At 32.3% G+C, this 26,072-nt stretch overlaps 2 protein-coding genes and 1 non-coding gene across 4 annotated transcripts in view; 1 reads left to right on the forward strand and 2 right to left on the reverse strand.

Moving 5' to 3' along the window:
* The first annotated feature begins 4,659 nt into the window (after nucleotides 1–4,659).
* On the forward strand, nucleotides 4,660–4,766 carry LOC129976781 (U6 spliceosomal RNA). The gene has a single exon (XR_008785203.1). It is a non-coding gene; the product is annotated as a U6 spliceosomal RNA (small nuclear RNA).
* A 10,407-nt stretch (nucleotides 4,767–15,173) lies between these two features.
* Nucleotides 15,174–15,773, reverse strand: LOC129975397 (speckle-type POZ protein-like). The gene has a single exon (XM_056088461.1). The coding sequence runs from the start codon at nucleotides 15,771–15,773 to the stop codon at nucleotides 15,174–15,176; it is 600 nt and encodes a 199-aa protein (XP_055944436.1).
* Nucleotides 15,774–23,234: 7,461 nt separating this feature from the next.
* Nucleotides 23,235–26,072, reverse strand: part of LOC129976269 (clavesin-1-like) — a 106,436-nt gene continuing 103,598 nt past the window's right edge. For both annotated transcript variants that reach the window (XM_056089749.1, XM_056089750.1), the window contains exons 8-9: nucleotides 25,229–25,339; nucleotides 23,235–23,686 (exon numbers count right to left, since the gene is read on the reverse strand). In XM_056089749.1, coding sequence (XP_055945724.1) covers nucleotides 23,435–23,686; nucleotides 25,229–25,339 — 363 coding nt within the window. In that variant the 3' untranslated portion in view covers nucleotides 23,235–23,434. The remainder of the gene's footprint in view (nucleotides 23,687–25,228; nucleotides 25,340–26,072) is intronic.

The raw sequence follows: 26,072 nt of genomic DNA on the forward strand, positions 1-26,072 counted from the left end.
GCCTTTTATTATGAAAATCAAAAAAAAAAAGTTTCTGGTAAAATTTTTGATATCATTTATATCGGAATATTTCTTAAATAAATTAAAGTGAAAAAAGAGCGCATCTCATTTTTTTGATTTTTAAAATTTTATTATCTTGCCATTCTTCTTCATTGTAGAATAAAGGTAAGACGAATGATAATGTCATGTCATTTATCACTTACCGATTGTCACAAAACTCAGTGATTTCGGCACACTATGTAAAACGTGACTAAATTGCATATTTTTTACACAGAAATCTTTCGCACAGTTTTGTTTATTGTGCAATTGAAGTTTCTAGTCTCTTTTCTGTTATTACTTTCATCAGTGTTTGGTCTTGAAACAATTTCTTGTTTACGGAAAATTTAAAATACGGAAGTCAGTCCTAATTACAAAACAGTGTCTAGAGATAAGTGTAGTATTTGCTGATACCTTGATTTCCTAACATTAATGCTGCATCAATGCTATGAGCTTTGTCCCTGCGTTTTAAATGTAACTTGCCTTAGACTCACTTTTAATTCGATCTCGTTATTTCAAGATGGAGTCATAAGAGGAATAGGCCCCGGTGGTGTAGTGGTAAGATCTCGGCTTCAGGATAGGAGGGTTCCAGGTTCGAGACTCGATTCCATTGAAGAATAGAAAGTGTTTTAGCCACAAAAAGAATTTAAAGCAAATCTTATTTTCCTGCCCTAATCAATTGATTCCAATTTTAAAATGTATTAAAATTCAGTAATACACCCTATCTAATACTTAGTCATATGTTTATTTTTGTTAATTATAAATAACTGAATGAAGTTTGTAATAAATTTCCAGATCACTAAATAAATTTCAAGTATACTTAATTTAGTCAGCTAGCTAATTAGATGACGAGGACATAAATTCATGTTCATGATTCCATTTATAAACTAATTTTAAGCTTCATATCATGGCCGAGATAGCCTGGTTGGTAGGGCGTTGGATTCGCGTCCCTTGAGTTGCGCGTTCGCACCCCGTCGGCCGGAGACTCCTTGTGTGTGGTGGCTGCCGCACATATAAATCGTTCATGGTCACAAAGTCCTCCGTGGCGAGAGTAATACCACTGGGGGTACTGGATCAGGGGTGATCGTTCTCTGATTCAGGTCTAAATTACGATCTGTGGTTGAGTGAATGAAATGAGTGAATGAAGTCCGCCCCGTAAAAAAGGTTGTGATGTGTGTGTAGTTAAGTCGTACTCTTGGCCCTAGATGGCGTTACTGAAAAAACAAGAGACGCACCCTTGGCTTAAAATCACTGACTTCTAAAGTCAGTGGGTCATTACATATGCTCTCTGTTCATAGAGCACGTGAACCATCTTAATAGAGATCGGTACGCTATGATAGCTTTATTAAAATATAAACTGGATATAAAATTGATGAAAAACAAAGAAAAGGGATTTCAATTTCAGGACAACACTATAATCTGTTGTAGAAAATTAGCTAAATTTTTTTTTTTTTTTAATTTACAAAATTTAGAAAAAAAAATTATGTACTAATAAAGTGGTGCCATTTAAAAAATATTTTTTTAAAAAAAATTTGGAGTTGGTGTTAAAAACAATTTTGTACTGTAGTATTTACTGAAGATATGTAACGGAAAATCAAAATTTTGCTTCATTTTTATTTAAAATTTTCAAAAAATTATTTGGAGTTTTACCTTACCAACATTTTAATATATGTATGCAGTAAATCTGTGTATAATTTCTTAGAGAATAGATCAAATGATCTTGCTATTAGAGCACCGAAACACACGCACACACATTCAGCTTTATTATTAGAAAAAATATAAATAGAAATAGAGTTAATTTCTTCATAAATGAGCCTCAGCAATCAAACTTTAGAATTCTAGGTTCATGTTACAATAGGAAAATGATGAGAAATCAAAGACATATGACAGACAACGTGCAGTTAATTGCAAGAGGATAATATGAACTAAGTTTATCATGAACTATGATGTTATGTGAATATATTATTTTACTTATATTGATTTTAATAGCATGAAGTAAATAGAATAATTGCTTGAAAAAAACTTTAATCTCATTTATTGAAATGAAGCAGAACAAATCTTATTCTAAACAATTTTGTGTCTAAATTTTTAAGATTTTATCATCATTGCCATTCATCTTAATCATAAACAGAAGATGAAAAGAAAGATATTTGCAATGCGTTACTTGTCAATTTCTGATTGTCGTAAAATCACAAATTCTACACGCTGTCAAAAACGTGTCAAAATATGCATATAATCTTATCTCATGGATTAGGAATTTTCAACTGTTTTATTCAATAGAGAGTTAAAATTTGAAGATGACGATGTTTACAACAGATGTATTATCTTTAAATTGTAGCTAGTGACCAAATGATGGAAAAATGATCCGGAATCCTCTATAATGCAGATCATCAGACGAAGAACTATTAAGTGATTGCGTCATTGTTCAAGTAAAAGGATATTTAAAAATTTATCAGACTTTTAATAAACATTTGACCAATATTTAACGTTTTTCCACAATGATTTATATGTTTCCAATGCATATGTTGCATATAAAATATTTTATTTAAAATTTTTAAAAATAAGATATTTAGTGATATTAATTTCACATCCGTATTATTCTAATTTTTCTAACTTTATTAATTAAAAAAAATTATATTTTACAGAACAATTTAATATATTTTCCTTATTAAATTTATAGTCAAAATTGTTGTGAGCCAGTGAAACGTATTTTTAATTTATCGTATGCAGTATAAAGAAAGTATTGTAATCATTAAAAAAAAATCGAAGTGATTTTGACGAATCTCCACGTTTTAGGCATCCTGGAGCTCGAAAAACACATTTTTGGAAAAAGTCCTTCTGTTTGTGACAAAAAAATAATTCAAACCCGCTTAGAACAACACACATGGAATTTGGTTTACGGTCTTTGCACCAAATTTGTTGATTTCTATCAAATTTTGTGTAAAATCTGTTCAGAGGAAGACCGTCTGTATGGATGTTGAATATAAGTGGACACAATAACTACAAAAGAAAGAGAGCTAAATAGATAAAATTCGGTACACAGATTTAACATCTATAGGGTAGACAACAGTCAAATTTTGAGCCAAAATCAAAGAAAGGTTGACTGTCTGGCTGGAATGAATGGATGGATTAGAAATATCATAACAGAGTAATCTTCTGTTAATCAAATTGAAGGTAGTATACGTCAATCAATTACCGTCTCCTTCCTCCTAAACTTTCTTTCTATTCACCACAGTGTATATCTCCGAACATGTAGTTTCCAGTGGGGTTCCTTTCCGAATAAATGGTTCTACGAGGAAAGATTCACTGGAAAAAAAACATATTAAAATTTACATTGCAGTGCCCAATATATGAATATGAATTATACAAAACCCAATATAACTATGCACAATAGCATTTGTTTGTTTACAAAATAGCAAATGTTTTATGAGGACAATGAGTTTACGAAGTTTGATGTAAAGTTTAATTTGTTCGGAGAAGGGGCGAAATCTGATGAAGTACTGTCTTAGTTTCCCCTAAATTTTTCTTTTCTCTTGAGTAAATCCACAAAATGAAGAAGGTCAGAGATTGACTACTAGTTGCTGGAAGCTAGCCGCCTCGAAGAGGATGTCAGTTCGATGAATCGTCCGGTGTTATGGATGGGTTTTGATAAAGACAGCAGTTGGCCACAACAAATCCTGTCGATACTGTTTCGTTCAATGGCGGCGGGGTGGTCGGCTGTGCAAAAGAATATCTCCGAACTTGGGGTTTGTGGGGGTGATTTTCCATTGAATAGATTTGCGCGGGAAGATACATTGGGGGAAAAATCATATTAGAAGTTAAATTACAATACACAATGTATGAAAACAACAATTTTACATTACCCACTACAAATATACAAAATAATGTTTTATGAGGAGAAATAAGTTTACGAAATTCGATGTGAAATTTAATTTGTTTGGCGCAAAGGGTTTGATTGGAAATACCGATGAAAAATTATATTGAGCTTTGATCAGCGGAATGCTGATCTTCGATACCCTAGAAGGATTACTCTAGGCTTCTATTGGTTCCCTAAACTAGATTTGTTCTGGAATAGAATGTTCTGGTGATTGTGAAAATTAAGCAATAAAATTTTTTTAAAGTTATTCGAGATTTAGTTATTATTCTACATCTTTATATTTTCTGAGCCAAGAAGGGGAATTTCATTTAAGGCAGGAGTTTGACACTCTTGGCTTAGAATAATAAAGATCTTTCTCAGACATTAAATGATGCAATTTTAAGTTAATAGTAGTAAAATTTTCTTTTATTCTTTAATATTTTTTTTAATCTGTTAATCGGTGAATACAATTAAAGGAGATTCATTGGCCACACCATCTTTTTCAACAAATACGTGATGTCTTAAATGGGCATTCTCCGCAAACATACTGTTACGAATCCTTGATGCGGCTTCCCAGCATAGTGGGTTCCATGGGAGATCCCAGAGCTTGGCGACAAAATAGATTATACCCAAAACATCGAGAATTTTCCCGACCCGTCCAGTAGGAACGGAGATACGCCTCGAACGTTCCTGATTGGTTGAGAGGTTTCTAGCCCCGCCTCCTGAGACCTATAAAAGGAAGGAGTTGCATCTGCCGGGGAGTCGATGTACTCGCTTCGGCAGTACGTATACTAAAATTGGAACGATACAGAGAAGATTAGCATGGCCCCTGCGCAAGGATGACACGCAAAATCGTGAAGCGTTCCACATTTTTAGATCATAATCCTGAACGCTCTGATCGGCAAAGTCCCACCTAAAGTAAAGTTAATCCTCTGCAATAACCCAGCTTTCTGATTGGTCACCTACGTACAGTAATTTATCCCTCACCGAGCTCAGAAAACCCACTGCATCACCCTCTCCTACTCCCCTGACAACCTGCATTCCTATTGGCCAAGACATCTCACCCACTCTCCCTCACCTACAAAGAGCAAATTTCGTTTGAAGAACTAAGGCAGTTTCCCTCCTTCCACCGTAGTATCAGAACCACCACAGTTATCATGGCAACATACTAAAAGTCAAGTTTCTACCAGTTTTGTCATTAAGGGGGATAGTCCTATTCCAAGGACGGGTGCCCCGATAAGTCTATCATCGAGATCGAGATGCCGGGAAGTCGACGGTGAATTGAGTCGTGGACCAGTGGAGTCGAAGAGTAGTCGGAATCGACAGTAAAAAACTGGCCTTCCAGAGATAAGCGGAGCAGCGACGGAGTGAAGCTAGTGCTGAACTAAGCTGTGCGCTACTGTCTGTCTTGTTATATGCTGCTGTGTATGCTGTTGTTGCTGCACGTCTCGGCTGAAGATAATCGTCTTTTGTGCTGTATATAGTTGTCGTCTTTGTGCTGTCCTGTGTGTCTTCGTGTAAATAAACGTTGTTGTTTTATTTTCTACTGCCGCCTGGTGATTGAGCGTTCTCCATATCTGGAAGGCCGAACAGAGTTTTTTTCGTAAAATCATGTTTTTGCAAGAAAATATTTAGATACGAATCACATACTGATTACATATTGTTATAGATTCGGGGTTCTTTCGATTTGTTAGTGGATGAAGAAACAGTCCTTTAAAAGTCTAAAAAAATTTATTCCTGAAAATCCAACAAATTCAGGACTTCACACGAACTAAATATTATAGTTACGCATTTGAGTACAGCGTAATTCAGTAGTAGCTAGTAGCAGAATAACAGACTTCAAATAGCCTCAGACGATTAGATCGCAAGCGAAAATGCTCTCAGTGAACTCATCTCTCCCCATTTACCCTATGACACGCCCTATACCTTGGCGAGATATGACGTAAGTATTATCCCACTGATATCCAGAAAAATCCCGTAACTTCCGAAATATTAATGCTAGAGCTTTAATTCTCGAACTTTCAAATTCTTATGGAATGTTTTCAAGATCGTTAAAAAGCGCGAGAAGTCAGTGATAAAGTCGCCAAATGGGTCACCAAGCGGCAACACTGCAAGCGAAGAAACCGATCCTTCGCTGGCTGGCACTATCGCATGTAATCTGATTCGTCTGAAACATTTACACAGAAATATAATAAGAATACAAAATATTTACTAATTTGTAACAATTTGAATATTTTTGAATCTTACCTCTTCTCGCATCCACCAGCGCCATCTCACAGAATTTTTAAGGTACCAACCAGTAGGTTATCATCCGATAGCAACAATGTAAGTAGCACAAAAACTTACGAGATGACGCTGTATGACATTGTGAGCATCAGAGCAGATGGAAAATAGCTCTAATAGGTAGTTATAAAAAAATGTTTTTTGCGTAAAAACGGCTTTTTTTTTACAGAAAAGATACTTATATATAGTAAACAAGAATTAAAACCTTATTTAGATATAAAATTTGTAACGAATCGTTAGAACTGTTTAAGAGATATATGAAATATATATATATACACACACACACACACACACACACACACAAGAATTGTTACTAAATTATGCAATTATATATATTATTATAATTATATATGTACAAGAATGACATCAATGCAAGTAACACAAAAAATTACGAGATGGCGCTGCATGACATTGTCAGAATCAGAGAAGAAAGAAAAATGTTCTAACAATTACTGTGTGCGTGTGTAAAAAAAATAGCGTTTTTTCAGGAAAGGCACAGATTTAGATAAATTTAAAAAGCAAAACCTTATCTAAATATAAAATTTGATTCAAATCATTAGAGCCATTTCCGAGAAACATGAAATACATTTACATATGTGCAAGAATTGCTGGTTTAAATTTATGAGATTTGTATGAAAGAGGTTTTACCTCAAAAGTAATGGAATAAAACTTTTGACTTTTTTTCACCTTATGCTAATATGAGGAAATTTACATTAGTTGAAATTTTGGCCATTTTAAAGAAGTTGGGCTCTATTTCGAATATTTATAAATTTTCAATTTTTTATTTCTATTAATCATTTCCTTGTAAATTGTAAAATTATACAAAACTGCTGTTATACTTTTTACATGTTCTACTTTTCTTTGACTGATAGTCTAACTTTTGCACATTTGTTTTTATTTGTATCTATAAGATATATTTTAGGAGTGATTTAGGAATTTTTAAGATTTGATGCAATTAGAATTAAAGTTTTTTCTTCAAAAAGGGTATAGCTCCACTTTAAGGGGATTTAAAGTTACATGCACTATCATGTGGTTAAAAAAAATGTCCGTTTGGTACCAGAAAGTTGTAGCTCCAATCGTTAGTTCTCAAGTTACTCAAGCGATGGAGTTGTCTGTTTCATTAGTTTGTTGCATTATATAAGTAGCTCCTGCCTCTATCGCCATTTTACCCCACCGATCATGCTTTCGGAATCACTGAACAATGTACAAGGAAAGTAAAGAGTTTTTCTACCGTGTATGTGATATCTTAGAGAAGACAAATGAAAAATTTGTTTTTTTTTTACAAAAGTTACGATTTTGTAAAGGAATGATTTTCAACTTCGTTGACCTAGTAAAAGGTTTATTTCTGAAATCTTTATATCATTTCTAATGGTAACAAAAGTTTTTATAATGAAATATACAGTTTTTGCTTGAAAAATCCCAAATTAATACAGAAAAACATATTATGCAGAGAGAGTTTTGGACTGCTCTGTAACGAGCCAGTAAGAATATTCAATATCCAAAACATTACTCCGTTAATGTTAAACAAGATTTGGCCATCTTACTCCCATTCTCTTCTACTTAAGAGCGCAAAATGTAAGGATATAATGGAACAAGCTCTCAAATACAAAATGACATGTAGTTCTACAATGGCCTTCAACCCGACGCCACAGCAGAAGGTCCCGACGTTACAGAGGGGGGGGGGGTGATGAGTAAAGGGAATACAATTTATTGTTTTTAAAGCCATGTTGTATGTGTATTTTGTTAGTTTACTTTAAATAATATTATAATAAACTGTATTTTTATTGCGAAATATTTTTTATAGAAGTTGTCAGACTTTCCATTTGGTTGCAAGAAAGAGGTAGCTCCAACATTCCAACATGTGCCACGTCATCTGGAAAATATATTTTTGAGTGAAAATACTGTCAAAATATATATAAACAATTAAGAAGATTGATCGAAAGAAAAATCTTCACACAATTTGGAATTTAGAATTTTCAAACGTTTTTTACGGCTTTCTGCAAACTTGCATAATTGGAGCTACCTCCTTTTACAGCAAACCCTTCAGTTATTATTTAAAGATTTCTCTCTCTCTCTTGGATTGTTCCAAAAATCGTACCAAAAAGAAGATAAGTGAAATTTATAGTAAATTATTAATTATATGAATTAACAAAAATGAATAGTTCAAATATTATTACACAAAAATATATTTCACATAAAATTGAAATATTTATTTACTTCCTTCAATTTAGATTTATTGGTTTTGCAAGTACATTAAAATTAAACCAAAGTAGTCTTGTGTGAGTTCATATATCATACTTATCATTTGGCACCCAATGTGAACTAAGTGCAGATGGAGCTCAAATTTCACATTTCAGCTTCAGTGACGCCATCATCCAAGTAGAAAATTATTGATTCAATATTTCAAGAGAATTTTCTGACTCGTGAAAACCCTTCAGTCATTTCGAAAGTCAACTCTTCTTCCTTGTGCAGTTTTGAGGAAATTTCTTCAGTTTGGTTGCTTTTGAATGGCAAGAAGAAGTTAGATCTTCGAGTGGACCGAACACGGCACTATTCAATAAAGTGGACGAAGAAAATGCTGTGAAAAATAAATACAGATCAAGTAAAATTTATTTCATGAGTAAATATAAATTATGCATTTTAATAAAAATAAATATTTCCCTATAAAAGAAACTGAAATAGACTTTTGAGAGCAAAATTAATATAATACTACGCTTTAATACGCTATGTTTTTGTTTTTTATGTTTTTGTTGTTACTTATCCTCACAAGATCTGACATAGGTCAAATCAGCTCCAATAGGTTGTTGATTGCCAAGAATTCTATAATAATAAGGGGATCGGATGTTAAGTCTCCTTTAGAAAGTCCGATGCAACCCAGAATATGATTCGGTGAAACTGGATGGTCACAGCACTTTTTACAAGTGAGATGGATTTTTCTACCACTTTCAAAGGAAAGACACTTAAGGTGACCACTTTTTAGTCTAGCCAGAGCAGTCTGGCCACGGTCCCATTTGATTTCGAGCCGAGTGCCAGCGGATGTTCCCGTGTACCATTGGTGTGCAGGTGGAATACACCATCTAAATTCAATTTGAGTTTAGATCTTTCATTTGAGTATAATTCTTGACAAGTAAGCTAAGACCCAGTGGCCGTTTCATTCTCACAACTCTCTTTGGCCAATCTATCAGCGACCTCATTACCACTAAAGTTTACACGTGATGGAATCTTTTGGAGGTGCACATTGTGGTTCTGAGAGATCTTCTTCAATTTGAGCAGAATAGATTCGCTGGTTTCATTGTTCGCTGAGTACCAGCCAATAAGATGTTGTAGTGCACTGCAACTGTCCGATAAAATCCATAGTTCCCCAAATTCGCAATCATACGATACGATATGATAGCGACAATCCCTACATTAATCGCAATTAACTCGTTTCTGAAGACAGTGTAAATTATCGTTGCGTTTCTTGATTGCACAATAATTCATTTGATAGTGAAGATTATGGTCTAGGTGAAATGACTTGAAGACACATGTTGTCTTTTCTGGGGTTTATTGGTAACATCAGCAACAAAAGGCACATGAAAACGCCTTAATGTAGAAAGCCTAGAGAACTACACATAAAATTCTCTCGGAAAGAGCCGGGATCCGAGAGCCGAGAAAACACTCCCCCTTGTACAGGAATCCAGTTCGCTTCTGCTAGAAAAAAAATATACTAAACAACAACAGGGAGACCAAGTGACACATGATTGGCAGCTAGTTCCGCCCAGGGAGATCAGGTGGTTAACTGAATTCTCAACAGACAGAGCAAGTGTCAGTGTTGCGTTGCTTTATTCTAGTCTCAAAGCGAGGGGGGGGGGGGTAATATAAATACCGCTACACTTTTAGTTATAAATTAAATCATTGACCACGAGAGATAAAAAAAAAATATAAGCTTAGTGTTTGAAGCTAAATTTTGAAAAATTATTTTCTGAAGTTCAAATATAAGAATATTTTCTAAAGTTCAAATATAAGAATATTTTCTAAAGTTCAAATATAAGAATATTTTCTAAAGTTCAAATATAAGAATATTTTCTAAAGTTCAAATGTAAGAATATTTTCTAAAGTTCAAAAGAATTACAATACTAAAGTATTGTAATTCTTTTTACAAAATTCATCAATCAGATATACTAACAAAAATATTTAAACTCCAAGCAGATTTTATATCCGTTATTCAGGTTGGGTTTACATTCAGCCAGCTGCAAACCATCCAGTAAAACCACGCATGCGCAAAAACTGTACAGTATCAACTACTTGTCTCGTCGAAGCAAGAACTTGCTCTTTGAGCGCATGCGCAATCTTTCTTCTGCGCATGCGTGACTTACTGGAATCTTATAATGGCTGAGGGTAAAGTTAACCCGCCTTCACTTATGGTGAAGAAGTGATGCTATTTTTTCACTCTGAATATCATATAATAATTTTTTTTATTATTATTCTCAGGAGCTTTTATAAATGCCTTTTAACCTATAAATTTAGATTTTTTAAAAATTAAAATTAAAACTTAGTAAGGCTTTCTTTTTCCAATTCTGGGCTTGGCGTCATTTTTAATTATATTTTACATTTTTTTAGTAAAACTAGATAATTTATAATTATATATTTCGATGACATACATGAACTTTTTTTGTTAACTTATTTGTAAAAGAAAAGAAAAGAACAGAAACAATTATACATTGATTTATTATGATATTTTCCAATGCTTCTTAAATATGAAACCTCTATAATGTTGAACGTATATCAATATTGTTAGAAAACAAAAAGAATTTTTGAAGCAGGATCAGTTCGAATTTCTATTTAACACCAATTTATTTAAACTACCCATAGAATATAAAGAAACAGTATTGCATTAAGCATCAGAATAAAATTGAAATTTGAAAGATGCTTTCTTTTATAATCTTGATAAAAAATTTCAAAAAATTGTTATATAATAATTATAAAAAGTTAATTCTGTGCAACTCCAAACTTTAGTTTTTCAAAGGTAATAAATTGGCAATCATGATAACCTAACTGTAATCTTTAGGAAATATTTGGCAATTTAGTGCTGTTTGACACACTTTGGCAAAGTTTGCCGATAATTCTATTTCATGTTCTTTAGTTTTATATTTGCCACAAATAAATATATAATTTAACAGCACTGTCAAGAAATAATAAGAATTGCATGTAATAATAATTACTTTGCCAGATTTTAATAATTCATAATAAGTTTCAGTAAGAAAAATAATTAGTTACTTACATGTTATATTAAAGTTATATAGATATAGGCACGCCTATACTATTTTCCTGAATACTACAAATATTTTTTTTTCACTTACATACAAAAACAACAGAAAAGAGTGCGATTAAAGGACATGTAGTTCCGAAATAATTGAAGGCTTAGAAATATTTCTAAAATAGAGGCGATTTCATTATCGAAACAAAGTAGCAATGTTCTAGACTTGATTCGTCTATTTTTAATTTATTTCTAAAATGCATTCTTAATTATTAGGGAGCTTCGCCCGCTGTTCGGTTTTCCTCGCCAACCCCTGTCGTTGTCCGATACTGTACCCGATATTCGTCAGTTCTAGTTAGCAAGTTTTTAAACTCCACTTGCCATTTATTCAACGCTGGAAGCTTAATCTTTCCATGATGAGAACACACATTTGCGTAAATTTTATTAAATATTTCAAATACTACTGGCAAAACTGTTGTTACTTTTCAATAAATCTCAGCATGGTTGTTGAAGACGGCACATTTATTAGACACAGAAAATGGGGGGGGGAAGGAACACATATATTGACAATTACGCACACAACATCATGTTAAGCAGTTCATCATGAGGAGGTACAAGCAAATAATGTTCTCATTGTGGAACTTCAATTTTAAATCGGAAGTTGGCTGATATGCAAATGTGTAACTTCCGATTTAAAATTGAAGTTCCACAATGAGAACATTATTTGCTTGTACCTCCAATACTAAAAATAGATCCAATTGTTCACGTTTTGCCACCGTAGCACCTTCATGATCAGCTTTACTTTTCTAATTGGCCGTTTCTCGCTCGGGGATTCTTTGCATTTTTTCTTCGTCTCATATCTCTAGATATTCAATTACTATTGTTATAAAAACAATGCATGAGTCGTCTAAGTACCGTGTATTACTTAGGTATTTAGACGGTTGCTAGTCGAGAGATGAACAATTTCCGTTATTCAAACAAAGTAAACAAACGCGAAAGCTATTCATTAATATTTCCAAAAACGGTGTGTCTTAAATTACAATTAACAAATAATATTGTTTTAAAATCATTTGGTATTAATTAAAAAACTTTGCTTTTCCTTTTTGACACCATTTCACCCTCAAGTGCAATATAAATACTTATTACGACGTAATAAAAAATTTTATTAAATATTTCAAATATTACTGGCAAAACTGTTGTCACTTTTCAATAAATCTCAGCATGGTTCTTGAAAACAGCATATTTATTAGACACAAAAAACGAAAAAAAAAAACAACCAGATATTGGCAATTACGCACACAGCATCATGTTAAGCAGCTCGCGGGAGGAATGGCGTCAGAACGAAGCAGAAGCGTAGTCACACAGATATTCCTACGCTAGAAAAATAGTCCGCTCGCTTCATCCGAACAAAAACAAACCTCAAATGCCATGAATCCATCTACCAATCGCAAAGAGAATATACAATAGATATATAACATATAACGCCATCCTGTGCCTCCGGTGCCTATAACACGAAGTTAGCTAATTAGTTGGATGAGGAAAGAAAAAAAAAAGGAAGGAAAAAAGGAAGAAAAATAAAATATATTAAAGAAAGAAAGAAAGGACGACGAACCATCCAGGGATCTCCAGAGAGAATGACATCGGTGTCAAATCCTACACGACTGTATTCAATTTTTGGTGAAGTAATAACTAAATGGAGGGGGCAAGAATACTTAAACAAATGGTGACTATGGGTTGAACTTACAAGGAAAGGATATTACTAACTGAATAGAAAAAAAAAATGATAAATTACATTGTGAACATTTGTATGACATGTATAAGCATATAAACAAACACCGCAGATTTGGAAATCTGTAGCGTCCGGGTGGGTCCTGTGGTTTTGATTTCCTTCCTGAGAACTGCACTTTTGAGCACTTTCTAAGGAATAATTTACGAGTGGCATTTTGGTCTCAGCTATTGTATAGTCTTAAAGAGGTCTTGGTATTTATGAACATGGTTTACTATGGAGTGGATCTTGCCGCGTGAAAGGGTATTCGATGCAACTCTCCTGTACCGTTCTTCCTCGAGACTTGTTTCCGGCTTTCTTATATGCCACGAGAGAGTCAGTAGGCATTCGGTGACGTAGTGAATTTGGGATCCTATCTCCCCACAGCTACAGCAAGGAGAGTTGGCCAGGTTGAATCTGTGTAGGTATGTTGGGAATGGGCCGTGTACAGTGAAGAAAAGGGCATCCGCTCTGTTCTTGTTGGCCTCGTAGAGAGAAACTTTTGGTATTATGTTGAATGTGGGCCGGCCTTATACAATAGATAGATATGGTAGCTATAACATGCGAATTGGCAATATATATTTAGTAGCTACATAACATGCATCAATATAAAACCAGTATTTGAAACGTTAAAAAGTATTGCTGCTAAATATATTATCTAAAAATATGTTCGAAAAATAAATGTATTAAATGAAATAAATGTATTCTAATTTTATTATCCTAAGTATAAATGTGGAAAAGAAATTTACGTCTCCGAAAATTATATTTAAAAAAACTATTTATGTAAAATTAGTTCTTGTGCAACAATATTCTCCAAAATTAAAAACCTTTAAATTTCGTTTAATTTTTCATGACAATTTAATTATAATTGTATGATATTTTGTAAGTGAGCGTCTATTAAAAGAAAAATACCCACGTCCCAGATTTGCCCTGTTTAGCCTTTTGTATGAATTTCCTTTGTACATGACATTTCAAACGTGTAACATCAAGCATCTTGTAAATAAATGGCCAGCCTTTAAACTTTAACGTAGTTAATCATCAGGACTGATCCATTAAAAAATACGCTAAATAAATTGCAACTAATTTAAAATTTGTAAAGTATATATAATATTTTTAACATAATTTAATCTTAGTTAATTACTTAATTCTTATCTTAAATTAGCGCATGTTAACTTCATTCTAAAATGTTCTATTTCCTGATCCTGTTCTCCTTTTTATTTAATTATTGGTAACAAGCGTTTAAAAATATGGTTGATATAGTCGTTTCCACACCAAGAACAAAGGGATAAAAATCCTTAAAATCTGCAAGATATCTTTTTAAAGCTATCTAAGATTCCCTTGCTTAGATAGCTTTAGATAGGCGGCAAAGAAATCCCTAACAGAATCTCATAGTAAAAACGCTGAAGGGAAAAATTCGTCCACTTTGCTTTTATATCGCGATATAGACTAACACATTTCTTATCGCTTTTTCTCTGTACATAATGACTCCTGTGGTGAAATAAATCGAAGTTGAAGTTTCTCAAGTTTCCTTTTTTCGGTAACGCATCATCAAAATTGTGTTTATATATTATATTAATGATAGTGTTAATAATACATAAAATATAAATGCCAGAAATTTTGAGATGCTTTATTAATTGACAGCTTAACGCTGAATTAATAGTATCTAAATGGTTCTTTTCGTAATGAAATAGTTCTGTAACTAAATAAAATATCACAGGTTATTTTTTAGAAAAGACAATAAGTAAAACGAATATTTCAACTCAATTAAAAATATTATTATTCATCAAAAAATTATATTAAAAAAATATGATAAAAACCTTTTGAGTGAATACTATTATTAGCTATCACTTACTCCTATTATGTTCTAGGTTGAGAAGCTTTTCGATACATCACTTCAGTCGCAAGTTGAAGATACTAACCATAAATTAAATTATATCCAAAAAATGATCTAAAAAACCTTTTGAGTGAATACTAACTTTAACTATCACTTACCCATGTTATATTCTACTCTGAGAAACTGTTTGATACATCACTTCAGCCGCTAGTTGAGGATTATTAACCATAAATTGCTTCCATTTCGGAGTAGAAAAAACTTCTTTGTCGTGTCGCAATATATAAGATTGCAAATGAATCTTCAGATTTATGTCTTGATGCTTGTAAGCCAATAATATGACATCACAAACGGCGTCTGGACGCAAGTTGTCTATCAAAAAGGAAGAGCAGGTCTGCTTTAGATGCGGGATGTGATATTTATGCGCTGCCTTATAGACTTTAAAAGCACTTTCCTTTGTCAGATCTCCTAGGGAATCAGTATATATGAACGTCAACAATTGGTGCACTGTCTCATCGTCCAAATCTGTTATGATGACGTGTCCACTGTTTTTCTCTTTCATGTTTCTACTGAACATGTTCTTAAACACATCAGATCGGGCACTTAAAATGGCTTTGTGAGCTCGGAAGGTTTTCCTAGGTGTTTCAAGCTTCACATCAGAGAAGGTGGCATTGTCGTACAGGGTTTTCAAATCACCGGTTAGACTTGATGTCTTATTGTCCTCGTTTTTTAGAGAAAAGATACGTTTTAATAATTTCACAACCATATATGTGCCACATATGTAACAAAATATAGTATAAATAACGAAAATTGCAAAAATCAAATCCATATCGGAATTTCTTCCGCAGCTTGTAATGCAAACAAAAGTTTAAGAATGAAAATTAAAAGAGGAGTTTTTCTTTCTGTCAGACAGCGTCATGCCGGCAGGTTTCGGTGATACGTTATCTTATAAATTGTGTTTAAATGCAATGAAATCTAAAATAAAAAGTACAGAGTTCATTCATTGAAATCGAAAAGAGTTAATATCTTTGGTATAATCACCACATGATTATACCATAAGGCAACAGTGATGCGATTGAATTATAATGATAGAATATATTTCTTTTTTCTTTACTTTCTTGTATAGGAAGCATATTAAGAGAAATTATTATAGCCATAAAAATAACGCTTTTGAGATTTTACGATTTTCAAGTCTCAAATCTCCCTGAAGGCGAAAAATATAATTTTGAATTTATGTTTGTCTGTCGATGAAGATAATTAGAGAAGTTCTTCTAGCTCGACGCAAGAAATTTAATAATGGTCTTTACACCAAATTTGTAGATTTCTGTACTATCAAATTTGGAACGAAATTCATCTAGAAACAATTTGTTGGTCCACCGGTTCGTGTACGAATAACTACTACAAAAAGTAAAAGGCTAGATGGTAAAAATTGGATGCACAGATTTAGAGGTCAAAGTATAGATCTGCGTCAAATTTTGAACAAAATCTGTCAATGCATTGACCGTCAACTTCAGTGTCTGCAAATTTCCATTTTGATTTATGATTTCGTTATTAAAACTGCAGCTCTGTGTCAATCGATCAATAAAAATACGTCCAAAGTGTATGTATGCTCAGGTTTCTTAAACTTTTTAAGATACACACAACTCTTTTGTGTGGGAATACTGAAAATAAAAACCCTATTCTTGAAGCATTCATGGTCTTGTCCGAGGTCCATAATTTTTATGGGGGGAAGGTTATAACCATTGATTAGGAAATATATAAAGGCCTGCTCCGATGGCATATGTGCGCCTTGAGTACAGTGCATTTTGTCATCTTTCTCCTGACTTGTGAGTTTCGAGGGTTCTTTGATGTCTGTTCATTTTACCGACAGTTTTCGGGAAGCTCCCGATCGACGTCCACAGGTGAGAGTGGTCCTACAATGGGTCAGATGGAAGATTTACAACCATATCCGTAAAGGCAATGGGCCGTCGGAGCGGAACTTGAGAAAGCTATGGGGCTGTTCCTACGAATATTCATGTTTCGAATACGAAAGGTTCGAATAAAAGACGATACGAATTTTACACATTCACATACATTTATTTTTCACACACGCCACAGGACATCACAAGACTCCCAGAACATCAACTTACATCGTTCTCCTAATAAACGTATTATAGGTGTGCCCTCTACCGGCGAAAATTCGGAACGGGGCGAACCACTCCCGCTGTTTGAATCAACACATATAATTTTCCTTTTAATCCTTATTTTAAATTTTATTACAGATATACTGTTCTTTTATTTTTTAAATTGCATTATAGGTATAACTTCTTTTAGCTTCTGTAAATAGTATTAATATGTTTATTTTTATTTATTTATTTTGTAGGAGTTAATTTTTTTTTCTTTGTCCACACCAGATAAAACTTATGATTTTTTTTGTTTATGTATCTAAATCTTATTTTTTACATGCGTGTGTATAAATTTATTTATTCATGGCTCCTTCATTATTTGTTTTAGATAAATATTTCTTGTTTTATATTTTTCATTATTTCTTTTATTATGTATATTTATTTGTTTATATTTTAATTTTCGTCGATCAAATATGGGTATTGTTTACATCCACAAAGATTTTTCTATTCTCCGCCTCGTTTCGAGCAAGACATCTTATGGTTAATTTAGGTCGGCAGGGAGTATAATAATATATGTATATTACAGCCAGTGGGGTGAATGAGCTTGTTAATATCCTCACATTTTTCTCATCGAGGAACTGCGCAGGTTAAAGCTACTCTCATTTCATTTTACACTTTGATTTTTATTAGCTACTTCGTTTTCATGACAGTTACAAACTACAGTTTCATGCATATAAAAATAGCAAATAAGGAGATAGAAAAAAAATTGAGTCTTAGCATTTCGGATTCATTTTAAGAATAACGACCAAAATTCAATTATTCCCAAGCTGCTGGTGTTTTTTAATAGCGACAAGTCAAAACTTCTTCTGCAATAATGAATTTAGATATAACAGCCTAAGGTAAATAAAGATTAAAAGGCTAATATATGCAATAATATTTTAAAATCTAATTTAATTAATTTTTTAATTTTTAGCTTAATTTAGTCCATATTAACTTCATTCTAAAAGGTTCTCTTATTTCCCGATCCAATTCCACTTTTTATATTTAATTAATTCAATAGAAGCTTTGTAAAAATGCTTAAATAAGCAGTTCACACGCTTCGAGTGATGGGATAAAAAACTATCAGCCAAGCGAATTCTTTTTAAAAGACCCCTATATCTCCCTTATCTAAACCGACACGTGTAAAGAAATCCCAATCAGAATCTCATAGTATTTAAACACTGGGAAAAATATTTTCTCTCTTTTAAGCTCTTCTGCTCTTGCATTTTTTCACTCTCTTCTGCTTTTGTGCGACGCTGTGAACGGACGTGTTATGTCCGCTCTTATTGTATTTAAATCATGCCTCCCAGGATGGAATAAAAGCAAACTTTAAAATTCAAAGCGTCTTCTTTCTCTTCGGCCCCGATTCTACTTAAAAATTGTTATATATATATATAATAATTTAAACTCTTAATTTAATCCAAATTAATTTGCAAGATTTTATCTTAATTTAGCCCATCGTAACTTCATTCTAAAATATTCTCTTATTTCGTGATCCAATTCCACTTTCGGTTTAATTAATTCCTCTGTAAAAATAATGCGCCATCAGTACTACGTATCAAGAGAAAGTGATATCTTCGGTTGCCCTTGAAAAGGTGTCAAAAGTCACCACGTATATTGAATTGGCGCCTGGCCAGAAATCCTAGGTTATATAAAACTAGTGATCATTTGTTCGTCCCTTTTTTGCCTTCTTTCTTACTTCTGCTTATGTGCCGTGCTGTGCCTTCTTGTTAATAATTGTGCTTTCCTGGATGGATATAAAAAAGAGAATAAAACGGAATTAAAAATACAACGTCACGTTTATGTTTTCAAACTGCACTCTGCTTCAACCAAAAATATGATATATATATTTGTCACGAATCTGTACAATTACTTCATGCGCTGGTAAAGTAAAACAGTAAAGTAAAGAAGAGAGTTTTGTAGATATCTTAACAGATGCTAGATGGATGTCAAGTTAGTAATCTCCACCCTTGTTTATAATCCGACGACTTTAATGTTAATAGATCCTTCGCAAAAATTCAAATCTCTCGCGTAGTCACTATGTAATCATGAAAAAATAAAGCGAACAAATCTAGTGTTTTCCTTTTTTAGTAGTGTTGATTGAGGAAAGAGCTTTCTAACTGCAATTTGAGCTCACCGTTGTTGTTGAATAAGAATTTGCTTTTAGGGTATGAATTACTCACCTCCATACTAATTTCTACAAATGCTGTCTTTGTGTACGCTTCGGCTGATTTTTTTTTATGCCTAGATGCATTTAAATTAGGTTTCTCCATCAAGTCAGCATAGCTACAACATCCCCAGAATTTAACATTTTTTTATTATTTAATTGTTTATTTTTCCATCTGAAATGCATCTTGAATAAAAATAATAATAATCCATCCTAGTTAGTTACATTCATTTCAACAATAATCCATAATTAGTTCAATGAGCCGGCTTTCTGACCTAGGGGTAGCGCGTCTTCCCCGTGATCTGGCCGTTCCTGGGTTCGAGGCCTGGTTTGGGCATGGTAGTTCTTTACCCTGTGCTCTATCTTTGCGGTGTGTGAAAGAGCCCTTCTATAAAAAGGGGTTGTGCAAGCGAGTGTGTGTCATCTTCATAGGAGCTAAAGTCAGACTTCTGCCCTCGGGTGCTCAGGGATCTTTACCCTCACAAGCTACTGCACTCTTCTTTCCCTGATCTCTTGGATTTGGTTTGAATTAGTGTTCAATCAAAAGTGGATAAGCAACAAACAACAACAACATTAGTTCGATGATCAACAAGAATGGAAAACCTCAATAAAAATGTGAAGAAAAGCCAGAAAATGAATCAACGAGCAAGATAATGGGATTCATATTCGGATAACCTATGAAAGCCTACTGAGCACATAAATGATTAAATGATTTGAAGACCAAAAACAATTCTTTCTTCTTTCTATTTATAATGGAGATGGTACAAGCGCTGTTGATGTTATGAATGATTTGCGTCAATTTCCTGAAAAATAAGTTCGATAATTCTAAAAAACGTATAAAAAATTATTGTTAAAGCGATTATTAGTAAGAATAAATTTATCTGACCTTGAAATTCAAAATCTAGATTACTTGTAGATTAATTAGCATTTTTAGGTGTACAATTTCTTGTTAAATATTTTTGAAACGCTCTTGATTTCTGAGATACCAATCCACGACTCTATACACCTAGCTATTGATTTATTTATTTTTACAAATTCATTCGATTGCATATACTTACAATACTATTTGAAATACAGAGGAATTTTTATGAATAACCAATATAATTATATCATAGTTAAAAAGTATATATGTTATATCGTTTCATGGGTCTCTTAGGAATATGTATTGCTTTTTTATATAGATAAGATGTTCTGGTATCAATTTTCTTACTATTTTTCTAACTTTTTTCATAAATATCAAAATATTATAAATATGGATATTCAAAGAAATTCAAGAACTGCACGTTCGCATCTTTTGAATTTGTAATAAAAATATTCAGCAAAATTTTAGCAGTTATTTGAACTGTTGTGTAAAATTAGATAATTTGCAATTTCAAACTTCTGTGCCAAATATAACTTTAATAGTAAATTTGCTTTTAAAATTAACAAATAATTATTATTTAACAGATAATAATACTTTATAGAGTTCAATAAATATTATTATGAAGTTGAATATTTATTAATATTATTCGAATTCGAGCCTGAATGTTTAAATCAGATTTGATTTTATCTTTGAATTTTCTTTTTATTATTTATTCATATATTAATATTATATGTGATTGAAAACAAGCATTTTGTATATAAAGCATAAGAATAAAATTAAAATGTGTGAGAATTTTTTCAATGATTTTTTCTTTGTAAGTATTAAAATGTTTAATATAATTGGAATTAAATCAATGTTTTCTTAACTATTCGGTATACTGCAATTATTTGTATGTCTTAAAGATATTGACAAGAATTAATACAAAATACAGAGAACAATAACCATTTTATTCGTTATATTTTAAGAATCATTTATAAATATCATTAGAAAAACATTAATTATTTATTATACATAGATACATAAGCAAGATTTTCATGAGCACTCTAAATTATTTTTCATTTGTGAATACAAAAAAAAAAAGAAAAAAAAAGGGAGAGAGAGAGAAATAGATGAAATTAAATGACAGAACAGCTTCTTTTTTAAGTGAGGACATTTCATGAATAAAATGAGAAAATGTTCAGAAAAAATTGTAGTTTATTGGTGAAGGGAATAAGGTTCACAAACTAATGAACCCAAATTCTGAACACTTTGGTAATAAAATATTTTCATAATAGCAGCCTAGTTTTGGTATAGACTAGTTTTGGCATTCATAAAGAATGCATCAATATGGATTTATAGTGCATTTAAATTTATTTCCTTAGCTTTGCAATTTAAATAAGTCATATATCGAAACATATTCTCAAATATTAGAAAGTAATTAAATTAAAATAAAGAGATATCGAAGATAAATTACAAATAGAAAAAAAATCAACTTTTATTTTTATAATTGCATTTTTTCAGACATTTGTCACGACTTAAGACTACTTGTGTATTTCAAGAACTAAGGAAAAGGACGATCTTCAAAAATCCACTTCATATATAAACATCTATAAATGCCAAATTGAAAAGTATGCAGCAATCCATTTAGATTAACATTGCTTCTTCGACATCAGTAAATCGCATCTGATATCAAAATATCATCATGTAATTATGGGGAATTTTCTAAATTCAGAAGCTGCTTTTTTTCAGCAATCAATGTTTAATATTTACTTTTCATATTCAGATGCTAATTCGCAATAGTCTTTCAAAATATAGTAAACATTCTTAAACTTCAGATAAGAAATCCTGAGGAAATATATTGTTAAAAACAATTGGCAATAAGGTTTAATATTCACAACATATAGTACAAGACGTATAGCAACATCTCTAGAGAGCAGTTTCCTATCGACTTAACCCATTCACTGCCAGCGAAATTTATAAACGCTTAATTTGACAGCAGTTTTATAAGAGATATCTCGTAAATGCCAGTGAATGGGTTAAATAATTATGCCCGTAATATATACAGCATTGTCCAACAGAAAAAAACAATGTGAACTTTTTCATCACATAAGTGTAGATATAAGATAATTATATAGATGTTAAGTTAGGAGTAATTCATATAAATTAAAACATTTTTCTGTACTTTTATCTGCATATCTTCAAATTAGAATTGCCTGTACATTCAATTGTAAAGATTCAAATCAAGCTGGAGAGTCTCAGTATACACAGCCACGATCTTTTTATCTCAGCTGTCATAATGACTAATATTCCAATTAGAGGGTAATTCATATCATTCATGAAAGCAGTATTATAAATTACATTCCAGGCGAAATACAACTTGCCGTCAATAATCTTTCTCGCTGTCTTTTATTCATTCAAACTTTGAAAATATCGTGGCAATCAGTTCCTTCGAGCAAGAGTATCTTGAGGCTCAGGTGCAATAGCTTCTAGTGCCATCAATTTTTGCAATATCTGATCCAGTTCAGAATAAAATACAAAGTGTTGTCATGGCTGTTTTAGATTAAGAATATATTTTGGCTGATAAATTTTAAGAATAGGATATCAAAATATTATGTCAATTTTCTTCGAACCACATTATCCTATATTTTAAGTGCAGATTTCTTGTTTATAAGAATTTGAAGTCGAAATTTAAAATAAAATATAAGATATTGTCTTTGACGATTTTAAATGAAATAAAAAAAATAAGGTAAAATATAAATAAAATATTGTTTTTAGAATCATAATTCATGGTTTGGAATTTCATACATGGTATAACGAAAACATCGGCATTTTTTATAAGTTTTTTTTTACGGCGAAAGAATACAATCAAATTTCATCCATGCATTTTTGCTGAAATATATTCTAATTTCAAATATATTTTATTGTTCTGATAATGTAGCAAAGAATATTGCTCAATTCTTCTCAATGAGATTACTTCGTAATTTTTTTAAAAAAATAGATTTTTTATACTCTGAGGTCCATACTCTATAAGGTACTCTGGTACTTTAAACTGTACTAAATGCAGTAGAAACGATGTACAAAATAATCAATTTTTATTCTGAAATATCAATTCAGTCCATCAAAAAAGGACTTGAAGTATACACTATTTTTAATAAAAGTCTGACATTTTCTTATAAATTTTTGTCACACATAATTACTCAAGATATTTGGGATCTTGACGGTGTGCCCTGGTGCAGGTACCAATAGTTTTACCCCTAAATCCATTTGTCCTCTCTTTAAGCAGCACATGACTCCTCTGGTACCGCAGTAGGCACTAAATCTTGTTCATCCTCTTCATCCTTGCATCGACCCGATTTGTGGACGTAACCGTACTTCAAATCCTTCTGGCATTCTTTGTCTGTCTGCATAAGCAAGTTAACAGCTTCGGTGCAGTCGGAAAGAGGCATTGTACCCCCATATTCTTGGGGAAGTATAGAGGCATGGATGTGTTTGTGTAAATCGGCCATATCGTTTCCAATCACAACAACCTGTTGATGAAAATATTTATATCATTATTAAAATATGTAAAGAATATGTTTCGGAATTATAATTTTTTTATGTTTTTAAATTACATTTGGAAAAATATTTTGATCAAAAACATGACGGCATAAACATAAAAGAAAAGAAAAAAAAATAATTCTTCGCTACCCACTATACTTGAGTGCCACATGTATAAAAAGAACGTTCTATGTATAGCTAGCTAAGTATGACCTTGAACCAAGGCTGTCAGAAAACAATCTAGAATTAAAGCGGAGTTAGTTTGATGATGGATGATGATAAACTTGAATGGCACGTAAGTTGTAAGTGGTTGAATTCTAATATTTTCAAGTTGGAATGGAAATCAGATATTTGTAAGTTATACTTTCAAATAAACAAGTATTTGCACTTGAATCTATGTTTGAAAATCACAAAATCCAAAATAAATCATCTTTTGATTTAATTAGTTATATATATAAAAAAAATTAAAAAGTGGTTTTTGACCGCTGGCATCAGCACAATCATTCAAATTTGTTTTCCTTCTATATTTCTTAGGCATCATAATAAGCAAATCAGTAATGCTTTTTTTTAAATTTCTTTTTTACTTTCTCTTTTACGTAGTACAGAGAAAGTATAGTAGTAGTTAAAAAAAATCGAACTCTAAATTTTGACGAATCTTCGCATTGTAGATCTCCCTAACTTCGAAAAATAAATTTTTGGAAAAACTGTTTGATCTATGACAAAGATAAATCAAAAACGAATTGAACTAGACTGTTGAAATTTGATATACTTTCTTTATACCAAATTTGCAGATTTCTATCGAATTTGAATAAAATATGTTCAGGGGAGGTCTGTCTGTCCGGTTTTTTAATATAATTTAACACGATGACTACAAAACGGAGAGAACTAGTTAGATAAAAATCGATACACAGAATCAACATCTATAATTTAGATAATCAAATTTTGAGCCAAATTCAACAAGGTGTTGATTGTTCATGGGTCTGTATATTTTTGGCCATAAACATGTAAACCTGATAATTCAAAAATTCAATAATTATATCAAATTTGGTATGGGATTTTGTGACTACAAGTGCAGTTTTGCGTCCAATTGTTGTTACAATCGGTTTAGGAAAAGTGTCTAAAGCGCAAATTCGGTTTCAGATACTATTAACAGCATGCTCGAGATTAATCGCCAAAACATTGCCAAGGATGACACGGTAGATTCGTTAAAAATGTTAAATTCTCGCCAAAAGTAATAATTCGTGACTATTGTACACCAGTGCCATGCAAATCAATCTCCGATATGTCAAGTTATTAGGGAGTATACGAGAAAGTTTTGAGAAGACCACTCTGTTGGTTCTTTGTCAAATTCTTAATAAATGCAATGCTTTCATTACCATTCAACCGATCATTAATTGCAGTTTACAGGCATGGAGAAATAAGACGATGTTCTGCAACCAATTAGAATCAAAAAATGTATAAAACTTCTTTTAATGTGAAACATATAAAACATAAGAAAAGGTTTAGTAGTAATTATGATTGATATACATTACCCTTTTCCTGTATTTTTCTCTAATAAGAGGCTTGAAAAGCTTCCATACAACGTCGGCTAATGGAGGACAATTCACGCAGTAAGCCACTTTGAAACGTCCTGGGAAACAATCCTGTAAAATTTGCAAATAAATAAATAATAAAACAGTCAAAACATATTTAATTCTAAGTAATAATAATTAAAAATTCCACAAGAAGTGTTTTGTAATTTAGATTTATAAATACAAAATTATTCAAAAGAAAGAAATAGGTTTAAAATATTTATTTTTAGGGAGCGATAGTAGACAAAGAATGTTGTTGTTGATAATCTCCATGGTCTGACGTAGTCAGACCAAATCCAAAAATCCGTTGACAAGAAGAAAGTCAAAAACGAGGAAGGGAGAAGAATAAATTTCTCCCCAATGAAATCCTAGACAGTCCAGAATATGTTCAGCAGAGGCCTGATGCTGGCAGCATTTCGGGCAAAGAGGGTAAAACTTTTCACCCTGAGAAAAGAAAAGACATTTAAGGTGGCCACTAGCAAGGCGCGACAGGCAAGTGTTGGTTTTTCTATCACAAGGAAGATATAAGGACTGCCCCGGCTTATTGGCTCTATACCAATCATGAGTAGGGGGAACCATCCAATTCTTCTTATTTAAGAATTTCGCCTGAGAGAATAGTTCTAAGTGTGTGAGCTCAGCAGAAGAGGAAGTCGCTAGGCTGCTTCCTTTCTTTGCAAGCATGTCTGCTATTTCGTTACCAAGTAGATCCACATGAGATGGGATCCACTGGAAATGAATATCATGTTGAAGTGAAATCAGCTTCAACTTCTGAAGAATAGACAAACTTGCTTTATCTCCAACATAG

The sequence above is a fragment of the Argiope bruennichi genome, chromosome 7 (genome assembly GCF_947563725.1).
Source record: "Argiope bruennichi chromosome 7, qqArgBrue1.1, whole genome shotgun sequence".
In the NCBI taxonomy this organism is placed as follows: Eukaryota; Metazoa; Arthropoda; class Arachnida; order Araneae; family Araneidae; genus Argiope; species Argiope bruennichi.

Bases quoted from the DNA above. Each gene is read 5' to 3' on its own strand.
- LOC129975397 (XM_056088461.1), bottom strand. From the start codon at position 15,773: ATGGTTGTGAAATTATTAAAACGTATCTTTTCTCTAAAAAACGAGGAC.